The sequence below is a fragment of the Epinephelus fuscoguttatus genome, linkage group LG21 (genome assembly GCF_011397635.1).
Source record: "Epinephelus fuscoguttatus linkage group LG21, E.fuscoguttatus.final_Chr_v1".
Classification (NCBI taxonomy): Eukaryota; Metazoa; Chordata; class Actinopteri; order Perciformes; family Serranidae; genus Epinephelus; species Epinephelus fuscoguttatus.
Window position 1 is genome coordinate 33,885,404 of NC_064772.1, and position 16,793 is coordinate 33,902,196.

General features: G+C 41.7%; 1 protein-coding gene across 1 annotated transcript in view; it reads left to right on the forward strand.

Moving 5' to 3' along the window:
- The window catches only part of kcnh2b (potassium voltage-gated channel, subfamily H (eag-related), member 2b), a 409,664-nt gene that overhangs the window by 197,924 nt on the left and 194,947 nt on the right, over positions 1-16,793 (forward strand). Inside the window, exon 3 of the mRNA XM_049565471.1 lies at positions 14,489-14,644. Coding sequence (XP_049421428.1) covers positions 14,489-14,644 — 156 coding nt within the window. The remainder of the gene's footprint in view (positions 1-14,488; positions 14,645-16,793) is intronic.

Sequence of the window (16,793 nt, forward strand, 5' to 3'; positions counted from 1 at the left end):
CTAGTGGGCTCAGAAAATAAAGAAAATGCTTCATGAAGCTTCATTTGGCCATCACTACCCTTACTGTCCTCAAGCTGTTGCTCTCAGATAGTTATGAAGGTAATGGGACAGTATTTACAATGCTGCAGGGATTCCCCTGTGAGAAAGAGGCAAAAACAAGTTGTCATTACTTTTCATGTCTGAGGGTAAAATCCCTTTTTTCATGCTCGTTTCCACTGAGCTCAGAGGTGGAGTTGGCAAAAAGTAGCATCCATTGAGCTGTAAGGAATTCAGCACCATTTCCGTTGCCTTCGACGACCAGTATTTTTCAGCAGTGTCTCAGGCTGTGCGCAGTAGGAGTAAAGGCCAGAGCAACATGTTACATAAGAATCTTTTTATCCCATTCTCATGAAATGTACAGTGCACAGTGTATCCATCCACTCATGGTGACCCTTCCACTCTGTTCTTGTACACATTCTGCACAAGGAACTCAGTTTCCTTTTCATCCTGGGTAGCATTCACCCTCCACAATATAGTTGACCATAGAGCATGTTTTCCATTTTGACATTTTGTTTGATGTCTAGTGGGACATATTAAACACAAAGAGCACTCAAAATATCACACAATGCAATGTAAAGCTATCGTTCATGAACTAAGAGCTACGAGCGATGCATTGCAAAAAAAGAAAAACAGGCACATTTAGACGCCTAATGACCTGATTAGTAGTGATGGCCAAAATGAAGCCTCATGAAGGGTTGTCTTTATTTTATAAGCCGACTAGATGGCGCCTTTTGTTCAACAAAAGGTTGAAAGCACACTGAATTGCCATTCTTTGAGCTTCTCTCTTTAAACCATGAGTGCCATCTAGTGGGCTCAGAAAATAAAGAAAATGCTTCATGAAGCTTGATTTGGCCATCACTACTGATTAATGTAAGAAATTGTTTGCTGATTTTGCCACCTGGCGCACCATAGAGTCCTCTGTACTGAGTAGTGAAATTGAATAAGTGAATGATTTGATTCTTGGCCTCAGTCAGTTAAAACTCATCACTTTAAACACCTCATATCACCGAAAAATGGCAACAGTATGTGTCACATGTGACTGGGCCAAGTCTCCATCTGCGTATTTTGCAGAGATGCCTCGATTGCGTTTCTGTGTCAGATACCAATTGCAGATGTTCTAGGAGCAACATCGACCATCATACAGCTGATACCAGTTGTTTTTTCGTTATGTTATAGCAGCTGGTGTAGCACTATTATAGGTCAGTTTGACTGCTTTGTAGTGTATTGGTATTTCCACCAGGTGGCAGTGGCTTGAAATACTGTGTGGCGCCACAGAATGATAAAGAATCACAAAAAGTCAACCTTGTTGGTTTCTTATTGTTAACAACGTGCTTTTACTGAGTTTGTCTAATCAGCAGAGCAGTACAAAGGACTCTCAATGAGCAATGCAACAAGTAGACTACAGTAAGTCTAGAAGGACGGCTGAAGTACACAACTGAAGACAGTCGGTGTCTGAATGAGTGGCGTGGGGCAGGCAGGAGGACGCCACTCACTGCAGGAGTAGGAGCTGATTTGTGTTGAGGTATTAGCAAAGTGCAATGACTACAGAGTGCCTAGAAACTTAATAAACTCTTGGGGAAGTTGAATAGTCACTCATTCACTCGACACCAATACACCCAATGGAGGGTATCTCCATTTGATCTGCAAGATCAAATGGAAAACTGCAACAAGATTCCTTTTGAGATAATTTCCCATCTTGCTCCTGGTGGAGAATACTACTCCAAACTCGCTGTGACTTATTACTGTAACAATTCCTTACATTTACAGTATTTATGCCAATTTGGCCACAGTATAATCTATGAAAATAGAAACATTACATTTTGTTTTTTGTCGCCTTACCAGCTTCCATTGATTATCTGCACGATTCTAGTGGGAGGAGACCGTGGGAATGAGAGGTGAACCATTTAAAAATAAAGATTTCTCACAAAAATAAGTGTTGATTGGTAGCGATGGCCAAATGAAGCCTCATGAAGTATTTGCTTTATTGTTTCTTTATTTTCTGAGCCCACTAGATGGCACTTTTTGTTCAACAAAAGGTTGAAAGCACACTGAATTGCCATTCTTTGAGCCTCTCTCTTTAAACCATGAGCGCCATCTTGTGGCCTCACAAAATAAAGCAAATGCTTAATGAGGCTTCATTTGACCATCACTACTGATTGGTAGATCAAATAGGAATTAAACACCCTTGTTTACTCCACGAGTACAAGGTAACCGAGACTTAATCATGATCTTGCATCTCCCTGGCGTCCCCTCCATGTACTATCTATCCAGTTTGCTACTTCCTGTTTACTGAACAGTTATTGAACTGGAGTATTTGCATGAGCAAAGACTAAAAATGTTCAATAATATTCAACATGTTTGTTGGAACGCCAAGACGGTAAAAAGGCTGACTTATGACAGCTCAGACTTAGTTTTATGACCACCCAACACCAATCAAACAAGATCTTGGCGGCATGCACCAACTGAAACTGATTTTATTCTGACACTGGAAATTTGTCTCAATGAACTTGCTTGAAAAGTCGTTTGGTGTGAGGCCGGCATGATTCATCTACGTACGTTATATTTTTCTTGTAATGAATGACACTTTCATGCAATTATGCAGGCGGGGTCGTCAGCTTGGCCCGAGTGTTTTAGATTTAAACAGGCTCTCTCGGGCTCTTAGTATGGTTAGGAACATAACAAGCTTCGCCAGTTGGCCTGCAGCCAGCTTGTAGAATATTTAAAGCCGTCTCAGTGGATCTGCACATATGAAGATCTGCGCTTTTCCTTCTTTCATTTTTTTCATCTGCCAAAGAATGATGGAGTGGAGGAGAGAGTGTGTGTGAATGAGACTCTCCACCTCTTCCATTCCCCTCTGTCACTTTGTCACCGTGTGTGTGTGATACAGAGCAGAGCAGCTAAAGAAGAAACACAGCTCACATCCTCATCCTCTTACATCTCTTAAGCTCCCACAGACACATGCCCCCCCACCTTTGTCTGTAATGGACAGTAACTGTGAGCTCATTATTCTCAGATGTGATATGTACTGTACCAGCTCTCATGCAGAGTAAACAAATCCATTCACACTGTTCGCAAGTAGCAACAGCTGTGTGTTGTGTAATTTGACTCTCTTTGACAAAGATTTGAAGCAAACAAGGGCTGGAAATATTTTGAGCTCTGCAGAGCTGCCGTGTTTTTCAGTGAGCTGGGGATTCTTGCAGAGAAATGAAAGACTTTTGAATTTGTTGTCGACTTTGTTAGGTAATTTGTGTCTGGTTATACTGTACAACACAAGCTTCTTACACACACAGATATATACATATGTGATGTCTCTCCTGTGTGTTGTTGCACCAGTGACAGTACATGTCTTGCCTGGTGACCTATCCTAAGGGTGTAGGGACCACTGTTGTCCACCAGGAGGAGTGGATGAGTAGCTGTACAGAGAGGTCCCTGTGCTGCAGGTAGTACTGAGATAGTGTTTTGGTGCTTATGCTGAATCTTTTGACAGTAGTTGATAGTTTCCATCAGCATTCAGTAAAAGTACATGGGAAATATTGTGATGGACAATGATACTTCTCACTTCCTGAAAGTTCATGTAAGGGACAGTGCTGGCATCGACTGTCACTCTGTTTCCAGTGTAATTTGGATGCAGTAATAGTGTGCATGCTATTTAGATAGATAGATAGATAGATAGATAGATGTTTTTAAGTGCTTTCAGAAATCAGTGTTGGACAGTAATGAAGTACATTTACTTAAGTACAGTTTTTGAGTATCTGTACTTTTGGAAACGTATTACTTTGACTCCACTACATCTGAAAGACAATTATCGTACTTCTGACTCCACTACATTTTCATGAAGGCTCTTGTTACTCGTTGCTTTAAAGTCAGCAGATTATTTTTGTTTCTTTCTAAAATGCAAAAGTCCACAAACTATTATCGTGCAGTTCTGTGTGGTTTGTCTATGGAAGTGGTGATTCTGTACCTCTACCTTGTGCATGTGCTACTCAGATTGGGCAGCTCATCAGTAGACAGGTAGAGAGAAGAGGTCATCGGCAGGTTGTATTTGACTATACAATGTTTATATGGCTGCAGCAGGAGATGAAGATGAAGAAGAAGATCCCCCACTGGATCACCCATGGCCAAACCTCAAGTCCATGCTTGAAGTTTTTCAGATGAAAAATGATTTGTATTGGATTTTAAATGTACCGCGCACAAACTTCATCACTGCCTACAAGAACTCACTATCCAACCTGGGAAAGCATGTCGAGGTCTGTAAACATCTAGACTCACAAGTCAGTCTTTAGACGCTTTGCTTAACTAAAGACTGATGTCTTTCTCCCTGATTTTGTGTTTAGATGGGCGGATACAATTTCAGAGTTTAAAAAAACTCCCTACGTTGCAGAACCAATAGTAAATCCGCAGGGCGGTCCTTTGGTGGCTCGCTGAACTCTTGTGCTCGTAAACACAGTCCGACTGTGTTAAATGTTTTAAACAAAGTCGTTGTAAGTCCTTCATTTCCACAATCTTGTGGACTGAGCACACGTTTGATAAAATGGAGTTAAATCTCTCGGCATCCATTTTCAAGCTCTCTGTGTGTTTGTTTCCTTGCGAACAAGAAAAGGGGGAGCACACATTTCCAGGAGGGTGTGTCCTTTTCAAAAATGCAAGAGGCGTTGCTTTGTTGCCGGCCGTTTTCTCCAGTGTGTTGAACACACTTTAGAAAGGAGTGTCCCCAGACTATCAGAAGGCGGAGATCTCTGATTGTCTGGTGGCGAGACTAGTAAACATCTGCTGAATTCCAGATGAAGTCGTTGGTGTTTGTAATAGTTGCATGTGTTTGTGGGATGCTTGGTCAAATGATATATTATACATTTGCTGGCAGATTGTCGTACAGTTCAGCTGTGGATTCATGTGGTGTTGTAAAAACACACACATGTGCATGCATACACACTAGAGTTCTAAAGTAGGTTGGGCAGGTGTCAGCATTTCCAAACCAGTGTGATATTAAACCAAATACCAGATTTTACCATTAGATGTCACACTTGACTCAGCAGCTGCTCCCAAGTGGAACACAATGAGACTTACTGTGTGTTCCAGTACCAGTACTACCATATTATATAGTATGCCAGAAAAAGATTTAGTGTGTCCCAATATATAGAATGTCAACAACTAAGCTGCAAACAGATCTAGCTCATTGACAGCTACAATAGGACATTACTATAAAAATAACAATGACAGTGATGTAATTTCACTGTTGGAAGTATGATATGTAGTGATGGCCAAATGAAGCCTCATGAAGCATTTCCTTTATTTTATGAGCCCACTAGATGGTGCTTATGGTTTAAAGAGAGAGGCTATTCAGTGAATCTTTCAACCTTTTCTTGAACAAAAAGTGCCATCTAGTGGGCTCAGAAAATAAAGAAAATGCTTCATGAAGCTTCATTTGGCCATCACTAATGATACGTCAGAATCTACAATCTATGCAGTCATAACTTTAAAGTTGAACTACAAAAATTGCAAAGTAACATCGGCAGAGCTCTCTGGGTTGATTTATGGCAGGTAACGGATAGAAGACCCTTAGAGACCCCATGTATTAAAGTGTAGTGACTCCAGTCCACTTGGTGGCGTTGTCCCATCTATGTTTTTCAGTGTACATCTTTCATCAGCTTCAAATAAAAAATGTTATCAGTGCTGTATCGTAGGCAACTGGACTTGCTTGAGTTTCTTGCAGACGTTTGGCCTCTCATCCAAGAAGCTTCTTGAGTTCTAACGGACTGCTGCGGAGTTCCCAACCTTTAAACTCTTTGTGGGTGTGAAGCCTTACACAGCGGTTGAGGTCACATGTGAGCTCTGAGTTTCAGAGTCATTAAGGTAACCTGTGAGTCGTTGACCCACCCGGCCATCTTGTGCGCCATTAGGGTTAGATGGGTCCAGGTGTGCATGGGTGTTCAGTCGTCTGTTTAACGATGGTCGTTCTAGTTTGATGTAGATGGCCTCTTTCACGCCTCTTTCAAACCATCTGTCTTCTCTGGCCAGCGTAAACATTGCTGTCCTCGAAGGAGTGACAGTGCTTGGTGTCACACTTGACTCAGCAGCCGCTCTGGAGTGGAACATACTGAGACTGCATGGCACAGGACAGGAGAGCAACCTCGTCAGGTCAAGTCTCTGCTGTCCATTTACATCCTAAGGAGAAGGGACATTCCTGAGTAGAGCAATGTTCACATTGGCCAGAGAAGACAGATGGCATAAAGAGGCATGAAAGAAGCCATCTGCGTCAAACTAGAACGACCATCATTAAACAGAGGAGGTTGCCTACGACACCACTTATCACCCACCTACAATGCAGTCTTGGGATGCCTCCTTAGGCAACTGAACACCCATTCACACCTGGACCCATCTAACCCTAATGACGCACTCTACTCCTGTTTATGTCAAATATAAAACTGACTGAAAACGCCTGATATCATATTTAATTTAAGGATTAGAGCTGTTTTATGTTTTATCTCTGACTCTTTCAGAACACCTCTCCGATCCTTTCACCTCAGTGCTGAGGTGAGGAGCTGGTTGATCAGACTTTAATCTTTCTTTCCTTTAATCCACTTGCTCTACAGCAGAGGTTATGGTACTAATATCTAATCCAGCACACTGCAGGATGCCCTGTGGCAGAGAGGGAAGACAGAGTGGAAGAGAGCTGTTGGTTCACCTGATTATCTGTCTCGGGTTGAAAAGCTTTAAAAGAGAAGATAGGACCTCTCTGACCTTCTTGGAAGTTTTCTTATTGGAAGAATGCTTAAGAGCTGTATGTGGTCTGACTTCAAGTTGATTAGGAATGGCCACATGGAGTTAGTTTTGTGCCAATAAAACCAAACAAAACTTCTCAAATATCAAACAAAAATAACAATTTTGGAGGATAACACTCACTGAAGTGAAAAGGTGTCATCTTAAGAGTCAAACTGTTTGTGTAACCATGTAAACTGTTTCATTTTATAACGTGTCTGTTAATGATTGTCTCTGCTTCGTTATCCCTGGTTTGACGTTTGCTGCATGCATTCCTATTGGCTAATGAGGTTTTAAGTGCTAAGTGGGGCTGTAATGATCCATCGATCTGGATCGATATATCGATTAAATGATCAATGATCCAATGTCATCGATGCAAAGTCAATCAGTCAATTTTATTAATAAAGCCCAGTATCACAAATCACAATTTGCCTCACAGGGCTTTACAGCATACAACATCCCTCTGTCCTTAGGACCCTTAGGATTGGTCCGAGCACAGAACCTTGTGGAGCTCCAAAACAAACTTTAGTACGTAAGGATGATTCATCGTGAACATTAACAAGCTGAAAACGATCAGATAAATAAGATTTAAACCAGCTTAGTGCAGAACATTTTAGGCCAATTAAATGTTCCAGTCTCTGCAGCAGAATTTGAGGGTCAGTTGTGTCAAAAGTTAAAGCATCAACCCATATCGTCATGTTTGGGATACGCTCTTATTGTGAAAGTCCGTGTCACTGTCAATCAGCAACAGGCAAATAGGGAGCAGCCAAGAGAAAGACGATGAGGATAAGGTTATTTACCCGGGCAGCAGTGTGGAAATATTTTGGATTTTGGAGAAAATACAGTTCAACAGACAGCACATGCCGTATGTAGTGGGGAACTGCCCATTGGTCCGACAGCCCATTGTTCTGACCATATTAAACCCATTGTTCCAAAGTCTGTTCCGAAATCATCATGATGCCCTGTGGTTAAGGTCTGGTTAGGTTTAGGCACAAAAACCACTTGGTTAGGGTCAGGAAAAGATCATGGTGTGGGTTAAAATGAAAAAGAAAGTGACAAACACATAAGCTGTGAGCCTGCTTCGCCTCAAGCCTTTCCCAGCTGACCCAGAGCCAGTCGCAGTGCACCGTCAAGGCAGAAATACGCCCGCCGGGAGCCGTTCAGCACCGCGGACAGTTGGACTAATGGGATATCGGACCAATGGACTGTCGGACCAATGACATGGACCCATGTAGTGATGGCCAAATGAAGCCTCATGAAGAATTTTCTTTATTTTCTGAGCCCACTAGATGGCGCTCATGGTTTAAAGAGAGAGGCTCAAAGAATGCAATTCAGTGTGCTTTCAACCTTTTGTTGAACAAAAAGCGCCATCTAGTAGGCTCAGAAAATAAAGAAAATGCTTCATGGGGCTTCATTCGGCCATCACTAGCCGTATGTAGACAATGCCAGTACAAGAAAAAACATGATGTACCTGTCTGGATGGGCATCTCACTCCGCTAACTTCTCACTACAGCAACATTAGCTGCTCTGTTTTAACATTGTTCTGCTGGAAAAACATGCGTGCAAACTGAAATTCAACAGAGCTTCAATGTGAGGTGATGCAGTGACTTTATCCAGTGATGAGTAAGAAAAATAATGACGTTACATGTAATCTGTTAAGTTATAAGTAGAGGGAAAAGTCCACAAGCTGCTAGGCTAATTTTTGCAGTGTAAACATGCTAAAGCTAATGATGGGTGACTAGCAAAAAACAATCATTTTGTCTCTGAACCTTGACAGTTATTACTGAGCTGAATACTTTTGTTCAATTGTCTTCTTATTGATCCATATTTCATGGCTATTTGGAGAAGTTTGCCTTCAGGACTTTAACCCAGATAGACCTGAAGTTTTATGAAAGAGATGATGGTTTGGGTTAAAAAGAAAACATCTCTTTCACAAAGGTCTCTCTGACAGAAAGTCCTGAAGGTTAATTTGTCCCATGAACTGTTTTATATGTGTTAGTGGAATCAATTGAAAGTGTTATTTTATGGCCCAAAGCAAAAAAGTAAGGTGTGGCAGCTTCTTCTGTAACTGACTGTGTTAGTTGGGCAGGTGATATCATCTCCTATCGATCAAAGGCTCCTAAATCACATCGAATCAAAATCGTATCGTGGCAGACTTTGTAATATCTGCAAATATTGCATCGTGGTGAAACTGGTGATTCACGCGCCTGGTGCTGAGTGCCCTGCGTGTCGTTCAGTGCAACAAGTGCTCAGTTTTGGAGGACAGAACAACCCTAAACAGCGGCACTGCTGGATTCCTGCAACATCAGTAAAGTTTAACTAGCAATAACGAGAATAAATGCAACTAAAAAAACTTTATCACATTTTCCTTGTCTGTGAAGACAACAACTTCCATGATCCCATGCTACTTCACCATGTCATCAGTCTGTCTTTGTTATATCTTCATTTCGTCACGTTTCTTGACCAGTAATCTTATTTTAGGGTTTGACTGACTGATGACTGGACTGTAAAGTTTAAAGCATGTGTCTTTTGTATAATATATCCTGTGGTTATTACAGTGTGTTGTGTTATGATTCCTGAATGAATTTATTTATTCTCTGGAAGATGTGACCCAAACACGGAGAAAGTTGTTTTGTGTCCTGAGTGTTTTTTTTTCTTTTTGTTCATTCAATTGCAGGAGAAATACAGTAGCCTTGGGTGCAAAGCACAACTCTGGACAAAACACAGGAACAAATCAGAGTGCACAATGAATCAGAGAAAAACAATGTTGGAGAGGACACAACGGGAGTTCAGGAAACACAATTGGATTTTCATGGAAAGAAAAAAAACAGTTTTTTTCTTACTGTCGACCAAAAGATGTCTTAATACTTTCCACCTTCCCTCAGGCTGCCTGTGGCTCTCAGCTCTGTAAAGCTTTAAAAACAAGTCAATAATAAATATTTTTATTTAACAAAAAAGCCCCTGGTAATTTCTTAAAACAGTTGGGCACTGTAGTTTTTATGATGATAGTTAAACAATAGAAAATTGTGCATATTTTGGGGCCTATATTCTTCCGTGGAAAAATAACTTTCTAAAGTATGTAAACAATAAATAAATAGAAATAAAACTTACTTCTAAGCTTCTTTGGTAGCTTTTTTTTGTAAACATCTTGTGGCCTCAGCTCAAATGTTTATTAGCTGCTTGGTTTTTATGACAGGCTTTTGTTCTTGTTTTTAAATTCAAATTTTTATTTTTTTTTTCATTAGGGTGGTACACAACGGTTCTAGATGTCAAATGAGACATTCAGTCTCGACTAACAAAAATAATACAAACAGGGTAATAGGGATCCGTACAAGAGGGGTACAGCAGCAACCTCAATCCACCAAAAAACAGTCAAAATAATACAATTAAATTTGAATAAATAAACACATTAAAATTGACAGTAAAAATAATACAAAACAAAAAGTTGGCAGGGCAAGACAAAACAAAAATCACACTTCCAGGCCCCCAGCCCATTTAAAAACAATTCCAGATATCTCCCCACATTGGACCTTGAGCACAATCAGTCATTCTAGTCAACATAGATTCATAAGAGACAGTTTTTGTAACAGTTCTTGTAAATACACAGTTCTGCAATCAAATGTGCGAATGTGCAAAGGAGAGCTGGCAGCGTATCCGTAAAGCTGACAGTGAGGGCAAAAGTCTGGTCAGTGAGAAAGAAGCAGAGGAAATTTTAAACACAACGACATATTATAAAAAGGTGTAAAAGATCAAGTGTTTCCATGGTTACACAAATAATTTATTTGCATGTGAAATGTTTTACTTTCAGGGTGCATTTATTTTAGTTCAATTCTCTCTTAAATTCTTATTTTTGTTCTCGATATTTGAGAAGTTTTGTTTGATTATAGTGAATTGAATTCCATACAGCCAGACCTCTGTTTCCTGTTCTCCACTCCTCGCTTGTCTCTGCTTTACTGCAAGAAAGTAGTGATGGCCAAATGAAGCTTCATGAAGCATTTTCTTTATTTTCTGAGCCCACTAGATGGCGCTCGTGGTTCAAAGAGAGAGGCTCAAAGAATGGCAATTCAGTGTGCTTTCAACCTTTTGTTGAACAAAAAGGAAATGCTTCATGAGGCTTCATTTGGCCATCACTACATGAAAGATCGTTCCCACTTTGTCCCTGTTAAACCAACAGTGTCCCTGCATGTGCGGGATGGCTGTGGTTTAGAAGGTAGAGCAGGTCGTCCTCTAATCATTAGATTGGCAGTTTGATCCCTGGCTCCTCCAGTCTGCATGATCAAAGCGTCCTTGGGCACGATACTGACCCTAAATTGGTGTGTGAGTGTGTGTGAATGGTTGCTGAGCAGCAGGTGGCACCATGTATGGCAGTCTTGGCCGCCAGTGTGTGAATCGGTGAATGTGACAAGTGAAAAAGTACTTTGAGTGGTCAGATGGCTAGAAAGGTGATATACAAGTGCATCCATTTACCATTAATGTTTTCAGGACACGCTCTCTGTCTTTGCCTTTCTCCTTTCTTCATCCTCTCACTCAACTTTTTTCTTTCATCCGTCCTTCCCTCCTTGCTTGCTAGATTTCTAATTTCAGTTTCACCACTTCAGTCGTCTGTGAAGAGCCTCAGGAAATCCACTTGAACTGACTGAGTGGTGTAAAGACCATACCTTGTAAAGGTCAGCTGTAATTCAGTTGTTTCTTAATCCACGCGTGCTTTTGAGGATTGTGTGAGCACAGGTTATGCGGCCATGATGGATTTCATCTTTCTCAAGGAGGCCAAAATCTAACTCTGCTCACTTCAGTGGTGACATGCTGTACGCTAAAGTGTTAGCAGCCACACCAGAGAGAGCTGTCAGGGATCTGGTGCCAGCTGTTTCTCATGACATAATGGTCAGATTCCCCCCGAAAATGGGAGTAGTCCTTTACACTGAAAGTTTGGTGGTCTGTTTGGCTTTTGAGTTGAACACAGTGTTGTATGATCACCGGACCGTCCCTGGTCGGCCATGAGCAGTTTGCTCTCTGTGCTTTTTTTGGATGTGTTTTAGTGCATTGTGATAATCTCCCCCGAGCTTCGTAAATCAGCATCGCTGAGTCAGATTATCAGCTGGTACATGCTGAATTGGAAAACATCCAGGCGGAGCATTTAGATGAAATGTCATTTGGCCTGTTAACCTCACAGCTCGATGCGTTTCAGATGCTCTCGGAGGAAATCTTTTACAGTAGACACAGACTGTGTGATGGTCAGCAACAAATGGCTCTGATGCGTCTAAAATATGTCGGACTAATCCTTGGTTTTCACTTCACCAATTCGGGACACACACATACACACATACAGATTAACTCACTCACGTGTGCATGTGTGCACAAAGACCCACAGTACAGTTGTACAAACTGTACAGCGCACTCATACATTGATGTATGCTTACGTACATGATTATGTTACACACATTATGTAACACACACACATAGAAGTGGAGCACAAGTGAGTGAGTGTTCCAGATTTATTCGAAGATTTCACAATAAATACTTTCTTATTATGTATCAGACTTAAAACAATAAACTGAAGTTAAATCCTCTTTTGTTGACATTTAATCCTACATTGTACTGTGTGTGTGTGTGTGTGTGTGTGTGTGTGTGTCTGTGTGTGTGTGTGTGCGCGCGCATGCACATGTGTGTGTTTGTACAAATCACATCTGTCATCCACAAAAACACACATCGCTGTGTCCTGTGTCTTAACAGAAACACGTACTCACAGCTCACTGTTTTACAGTTTGGTTTTGGCTCGCTGGTTGACTGACTGACGCTCTGTGATAACACCAGCGTGTTTCTGAGGCATCGTCTCTCATGAATACATGAACACAAGTTCCATGAATATGATCCACCGAGCGAAAGCCCTCCAGAGGGAGGACGAGTGCTGTAAATCTGTCTCTGATTACAGTTCCTGTGGCAGTAATTAGAATCAATGGAGTAATCAATCAGTCCAATATAATCTGTTTGACAACCTGATAGGAGACATTTCATTTATTATCTCAAGTTATTTACTTATGTACATGGAACAAGGTGATAAAACGTTCCCTAAAACATGTCTGCTGTTGGTTTGACTTGTCCTTCAGCACAAACATCCTCTAAAATATGCATTAATATGATTTATTTTTCAACACTGATGGTGGGGACGACACCAAATTCAACCCACTTATTGGCGGAGTGAATATTTGAGGTATTGACGTTCTGTCACTCGCACTCCTCTTTGTGACAAAATCTCGTCTTACAAACAGCCAAAAACATTTGAAACACCATGATCCAGAGTTTCCCCGTCGGGGCAGGTGGCCGCAGAGCTGTGCAAAGCAGCTTTAGGCGTGCAGCAACACCTCCAGTGATTAAAAAGGCTGCAAATGCTGTGTCACAGCTGTTAATGAAAACAGGCATGAATGGACCTGACCCAATAGCTTATGAATGAACATGAGACCAGGCATCTACCTACACATGTGCACATCACCATGCATGGACACACACACACATATACACACACACACTCTGCGAGATATGGCCAGATGGTGTAATCCTTCAGTATTCCCTGTGTTTCACATTTTTCCCCTCCTGTGTTGGGATTATGCTCTTGTCCAATCGGATTTCGGCCCACTCTCCAGTGATGATGTGAGATGAATGATGAGCGAGGCAGGCGTGCAGTAGGCACACCGTACGTCGGGTTGTACAACACACCGGGTTGGATGTAAATGCTCCACTTTGCCAAAACCGCTGTGGCTGCCATTTTTAGAGCCGGTCACTGACCATCACTGTCCAGGTAAGACGCGGGACAAATCAGAGCCAGGTACACTGAGATATTTAAAGGAACTATTAAAGATCTAAAGGCTGCTTCAGGCAGTGGTCAAGGTGTCCATGTTTGGAGGAAACAAATATTGACTCGAGGATTATGGCAACAAACTAAATAGCTTTCTTAAGTTCTGAAAAAAGCTGATGCACAGTGTGAGCGGGACGAACAGGACGAGGGGTTGTATGGTGTAGACGGACAGATTAAATTGGATTTAAATGATGTTTAAAATGACAACATGGCTGCAGTATGCTTCAGAGATAATTTTGAAAACATTGCAAGGCCTTGTGTTTGTTTGCTGCAGATTTTAGCATCCATTATACCTCCTGCTGTGTACTTTAAAATAAGACAACAATGCCGTTCATGTCTTAATGTGTGTGTTTGTATTTTGATGTTCTGAATGTTCCCAACCAAACTAGCATCTTATTCTGACCTCCAGTCCTGCTGCTCTGCACAGTGTATCCAGGCCCGTAGACCTGGCAGAAACCTCCCAGCCACTTACCGTCATATGAAGTCTAATTTCACGCTTACTTAGCTGTTTTAGCCCTCGTGTGGCAGATTAGCAAACGTGCGCGGCCTCATATGGAGGAGAGTGTGTGCACTGATTAAATGCAGATGCACATTTAATGAGGAGAGAGAATGACAAAGTGTGTGTGAAAGCGGGCCGGTGAAATTGGCGCGTATATGCTCATGCACGCTGTGACGTGCATCTGTGACAGCGTCTCTGCACACTGATTTATTGTGTGAATTTTACAGGCATTAAAACAATGATTGAAAGTTTGTGTTGCGTGCGAAGAAGCATTTCTGCTGCAGTCTACACCTGTGCTGTACGATCAGTCCGACTGAGCTTTATCTGTCTCTCTTCCCACGCAGGTCAGTGCTTCCTGTGCATGGTGGACGTGGTGCCAGTGAAGAACGAAGATGGCGTGGTGATCATGTTCATCCTCAACTTCGAGGTCATGTCAGAGGAAGCACTCCGAGACCGCAAACAGGAGCTCAACCACCGCCTGCCCACCTGGCTCGTCACTGGTAGCTACTGACTCAGCTCGTTTGCTTTGTTTGTTTACTGCTCTGTGCTAATCAAGTCAGGTTTGAGACACTCTGTCAGCAAGTATCCCTCCTCTCTCTGCCTCCAGGTTCTTCTTCATTCTTGTTTATTATCCCGCACTGTTGGGCTATAATTACTTTGAATGTTTTTAGTTTAAATAAAAAAGCTCAGAAAACCATCAGTAATATAATAGTGCTTCTCTTCTGTTAAGATACAGAATGTGATCTTTTAGCACACTCACCCACAACAGTGGAGGTAGCAGAGTACATTATGTGCACAGACTGTACAGAAAGCTCAAGAACGTCCTCCTGTTGATTGACACACCACTTTGGAAAATTACAATTTCGACTGGTTCAGATTAGAGTGAGAGCAGAACAGACATTGAACTGTTTGTCGTGGTCATTTGATTAGTGTGAAGGAAAACGATGATTGTTGTTCGTTGTCATGGTGACAACAGGAGTCAGTGAGGCTGTACATTGTGTCACACTCACTAGTAGAGATACCAAATAATAGGATTTAATGACTTAAAGGAGTCATCACCTGCTGTTTAACATATCCTGTCTCTCTTTAATTGTCTTAAAATTATTTTTTTAAAATTAATTTGCCAAAAAAAAAAAAATCAAACATTGAGCTTGTTTTGCCCCTCTGCCATACCGCGACTTTCTCTCACGAGAGTACATGCGAGATTTTGACTGGTCCGGATGCTCATTGTAATAATGATAATGAGGCGCGCGCTGATTGGCTGCAGGAAGGACAGAGCCGGAATAGGGGCTGGCCCAATACATCCACGAGTTGGCCGACTCCAAAATAACAACAACCAATTGAACAACCTGACCGGGCAGCTGTTTATGGAATTCGCTCTTTTATGTTTGAACCAGAGTCGGAACCTGCCGGAGAACCTGGGTGTTAGCATCTAGTGTTAGCCCAATTAGCAGTTAGCTGCTGTCTGCCGTCATTTCAGGGTCAAGTACACAGTAAAACATACCGTTAACTCTTACACAAAGCGGCGAGCCTTTGTTGCTTTGTCCGCCGATGCTGGGATGCTGAAAATACTTTTGTATTCATTGTGGCAACCAACAACGGAGCAATTAAATTGGGAGCATTTTTATTTTACACATTTTACATTTTACACACCTTGTCGGTAATGGCGGCAGGTGCAGGCTGATTCAGGCGGTGGGTGGGGGGTGGTGGTAGAGAGGTCGGCTTAGGCAAATAGCCTCCTATTGTTACGTAACCGTAAGAGCACACCCAAAATCTCACTTGTTTGAGTGCGCACCCTTGTGGTTTGAACAAATAGGCCAAACAAAAAAACGGAGCCACTTTCATCCTCTACAATTTCAGGCAAGTTTCAACTGAGGTCCAACTCCAGTATACACGTATTAACAAGGAAAAATGTGATTTCCGGGTGATGACTCCCTTAAAGGGAAATTTCGGTTTATTTCAACCTGTCCCCTATCGGCCCCGCTTTGGAAAGCAGAGCTAAATGGTAAACAAACATGGCAGCACACCAGTAAGGTAAGACAACACGTTTACATGTCGTTTTCTATATGTTCTCTGACATTTATCCTAACGATATGAGGCGGTCTTTGTGGAAAAAAAGCTTGTTTAGTGGACTAACTTTGCACTTGAAGGTTGCCTGTTCACTTACGTTTTAACAGGTCTGACGCTACTATGCGCCCCGGCTGTATCTAGGCTAACGGCTAACATGCTAACTATTATTTTTATGTCACTAGTCACTTGAAACAAATTTAGGACGATAGGAGACAGGTTGAAATAAACCGAAATTTCCCTTTAATAAGAGGAATTTAAAGCAATTAAATCCTCAATTCCTCTCTAGCAGCTAGGCAATGAAGACTGTAAAAAAGACGCGTCTCCATGCTTTGTACTCCGTGCCCTAAATTAACTTTTTGACTCACCGACCACAGGAACTAGTAGATGAAAAAATCCACCGTCCAAGCATGTTTTTTACTAGTCAATATAATAAATCGCCTTTTTGTATCACATATGCAGTTGTTTATGAGAAAAAAAAGGTATGATGTTGAATAGAAACTTGGAGAAGACGCCAGAGCAAGTTTTGAACCAAAATTATTTCAATATATGGAACAACTCATAATCGCAGCCTCAGCATGT